Source organism: Schistocerca gregaria, chromosome 5, assembly GCF_023897955.1.
Source record: "Schistocerca gregaria isolate iqSchGreg1 chromosome 5, iqSchGreg1.2, whole genome shotgun sequence".
NCBI classification, from domain to species: domain Eukaryota; kingdom Metazoa; phylum Arthropoda; class Insecta; order Orthoptera; family Acrididae; genus Schistocerca; species Schistocerca gregaria.
In genome coordinates, this window is record NC_064924.1 from 48,134,525 (window position 1) to 48,137,500 (window position 2,976).

Sequence of the window (2,976 nt, forward strand, 5' to 3'; positions counted from 1 at the left end):
GACGACGGCGGCGTATTGGAGTACAGGGCGGATCAGCGCCTTGTAGAGAGTGATGCCCAGCCGCGGTGGTAGTCGGGAGCCGGGGTTCAGCACGGGGTACAGGATGCGGAGCCGGTTCCGCACTTTGGCCTTCACTTCGCGGATGTGCGGAACCCAAGTGAGTCGGCGGTCGATGGTGATGCCGAGGTAATGCGCCGTGGGACGCCACGGGACAGGGCTGCCACCGACGGTGAGCGGTTGCAGACCCGCAGGAACGAGTCGCCTGGTGACGATCAGGAACTGCGTCTTGGTCCCATTGAATTGTAGACGCCACTTGACGACCCAGGCCGCCAGGGTGTCAACGGCGAGCTGCAGATGGCGGCGCATGACGGCGGCATTGAGGCTCCTCGTATATAGAGCCGTGTCATCCGCGTACAGGGCGAGCCGCACACGGTCGATCTTCGGCGCCTCAGAAGTGTACAGCGAATACAGGAGTGGTCTGAAGACCGAGCCCTGCGGCACACGGGCGTTGATGCGGCGGACGGAGGACAAGCCGTGCGCGGCCCGCACATGGAAGGTCCTATCGGCAAGATAGGAATGGATGAGACGGACGTGCGACGTCAGGACACCAAGTTCAAAAAGTTTGAACAAGAGGCCGCAGTGCCACACACTGTCGAAAGGACGCGACACTTCCAGGAACACCGCGCCGAAGAACTCGAGCTGCTCGAGGGCGACGAACGCATCTTCCACTAGCCATAAGAGTTGGTGAACTGCCGAGTGGCCCCTGCGAAAGCCGAACTGCTCTTCGGGCAGGAGGCCTTCCTCGTCAACGTGCCGTGCCGCTGCAGCCGCCTGATGTACACCCTTTCAAAGACCTTGGAGACGGCCGGCAGTAAACTAATAGGTCTGTAGTTCGCGGGCTGACGCAGACAGAGGGTGGCGACCTTGTTATTCCAGTCGCGATTGCGATGATTGTCAATGGCGACCCGGATGTCCCGCCACATCCTGTTGAGGAGGCGCTTGGTGGTGGCATTTCTTGTCCGCTGCCACTCCCGGTATACCCGGTTCTTCTCAGTGTTGGCCGCAAGGATTTCCGGCGGCAGCTGGCGGTAGTAGTCGGTAGGAGTGCAAGGTCGGGGCGGCGTTGCTATGGTGGCAGCGTCGATCGTGGTTGCCGCAAAGTGCTCCAGCTTCTGCAGGGGGCGGCGCGGCGGCGAGTGAGTCCGTCACGGCTGCTTGAAACCTGCCCCAGTCGATGCCAGCAAGAGATGCCTCGCCTGGGCGTCGATATCAAAAACCACTGGGACATGATCAGAAGACAGCGTCGTCCTCGTCGTGGCGGTTATCTGATTAGGGATGCCCTTGACGACCGCGATGTCGATTATATCCGGGAGGCCACGGGCAGGGAAGATTGTGGGTCCTACTGCCCCACCACAAGCGCATGGTGGCGTTCTCCTACCCGGAGCAGGCAGCGGCCAGCGGCATTGGTGATCCTGGAGTTCCAGGAGACATGTTTGCTATTGAAGTCCCCGGCGACGAACACCTGCCCCCTCAAGGAGAGCAGAGCATCAATGTCAGCAGGGTCCAGTGGACGAGACGGCGGTCGATAGGCAGCGACGAACGTGATGGCGCCCGCCGAAATGTGAACGACGACACCAGTGGCCTCCAGGGTTGCCAGTGGTGGAAGTTGTATCACGTGATGACGAATGCCATTGCGGACGTAAACGGTTGTCCCACCACCCGCCGTCAGTCGATCGGTGTGATAGCTGGAGTAGTTAGCCGCCCTGACGTCGACCCCAGGCTTCAGGTGGGTTTCGTTGATAAGCTAGACGTCGACGGCTTCATCTCGAAGAAATTGGCGAAGTTCACCAGCTTGAGTGCGGACGCCGTTGGCATTCCACGCGACGACCGTGAGCCCTCTAACGCTGCCCATGGTGCAGCTGGTGAGTGTTGACAGCGGTCGGGGCCGGAGAGGCCATCGGCACTGCAGCGGTGAGTTGCTGCGACAGTACTTGAATCAACTTCGTAGCACTGGTCACCAAGGCAGTGAGGTGCCCGACGAGGTTGGTCAGGTCAGCGGTGGAGGCAGCCGGCGCGGCCCCGTCGCAGGAAGGGGGAGGCGTGGCTGACTCGCTGTGAGAGTCCACCTGGGGCTGCTCGAGTGACGGTGCTGAGCGCTGGGTACCCACGGGGCGCTGACCCCCGCGCAGGCGATTGGCGGGGCGCGGTCTGGCCGACGGCCCGGGAGAGGCAGTACCCGGGTCCGCCACTAGCTGCTGTGGTGGAGGCGCAGGAGCCTCAGGTATCGGCACGGCATCGGACACGGCAGGAGCAGGAGCAGCCGACGCAGCCGGGACGGCGGAGGGCGCCCCTGACGTTGCCGCCGCGAAAGAGACGCCGGGCCGTCTCGTTGCTGGCTTCTTCGGACGCGGCGCTGGTGTTTGGCCACGTTGGCGAGCGATGGCACGCCTCCACACCTCACACCCACGATAGCTGGCTACGTGAGCACCGTCACCGAGTGCACGTGTCAGCTTCTCGGTCGGCAGACGGGGGCACGCACTTACTGCGTGGGCGCCATCGTATTTAACCCACCTGTCCAGCATAGAGCAGTGGCGCGCGACGTGATTGATCCCCTGGCAGCGAAAGCACTGCACAGGGCCTCTCCGGGAGCGAAGATCTTCGGTCTGAACCGGAACGTCGGCGATCCGCGGTTCTCCACGGTGTCGGAGCAGACGACCAGGAAGAGCGACATGTCATCGCGTGATTTAGGCGACATCTTCACGACTGCCCGTATGTAGAAGCCCAGGTCAGTGAGTTCACAATGCAGGTGATCGGCTTCCATGTTGAATGGGAGGTCCCGGATGACAATCTTCAAGACCTTGTCAGGTGCGGAAGCGTGGGTATAGAACGGGATACCACGCTCAGACGCCTCCTGTGTGACCCGGCGATAGTCGTCAGCAGTGCGGAGTGTGACCCTGTACAGGTCTCGTCCGGCAG

General features: G+C 62.2%; 1 protein-coding gene across 1 annotated transcript; it reads right to left on the bottom strand.

The window, feature by feature from the left end:
* Nucleotides 1–1,898: 1,898 nt before the first annotated feature.
* Nucleotides 1,899–2,731, bottom strand: LOC126273216 (translation initiation factor IF-2-like). The gene is made up of 2 exons (XM_049976760.1): nt 2,572–2,731; nt 1,899–2,476 (listed from the first exon to the last, which is right to left on the bottom strand). The coding sequence occupies exons 1-2, from the start codon at nt 2,729–2,731 to the stop codon at nt 1,899–1,901; spliced, it is 738 nt and encodes a 245-aa protein (XP_049832717.1).
* Between the last annotated feature and the right edge of the window lie 245 nt (nt 2,732–2,976).

What these genes read in the sequence shown, in the direction of transcription:
- LOC126273216 (XM_049976760.1), bottom strand. Translation starts at nt 2,731, where the DNA reads ATGTCGCTCTTCCTGGTCGTCTGCTCCGACACCGTGGAGAACCGCGGA. An exon ending in CACTGCTCTATGCTGGACAG is followed by an intron (nt 2,477 to 2,571) that starts GTGGGTTAAATA and finishes GTGCTCACGTAG; the next exon opens with CCAGCTATCGTGGGTGTGAG.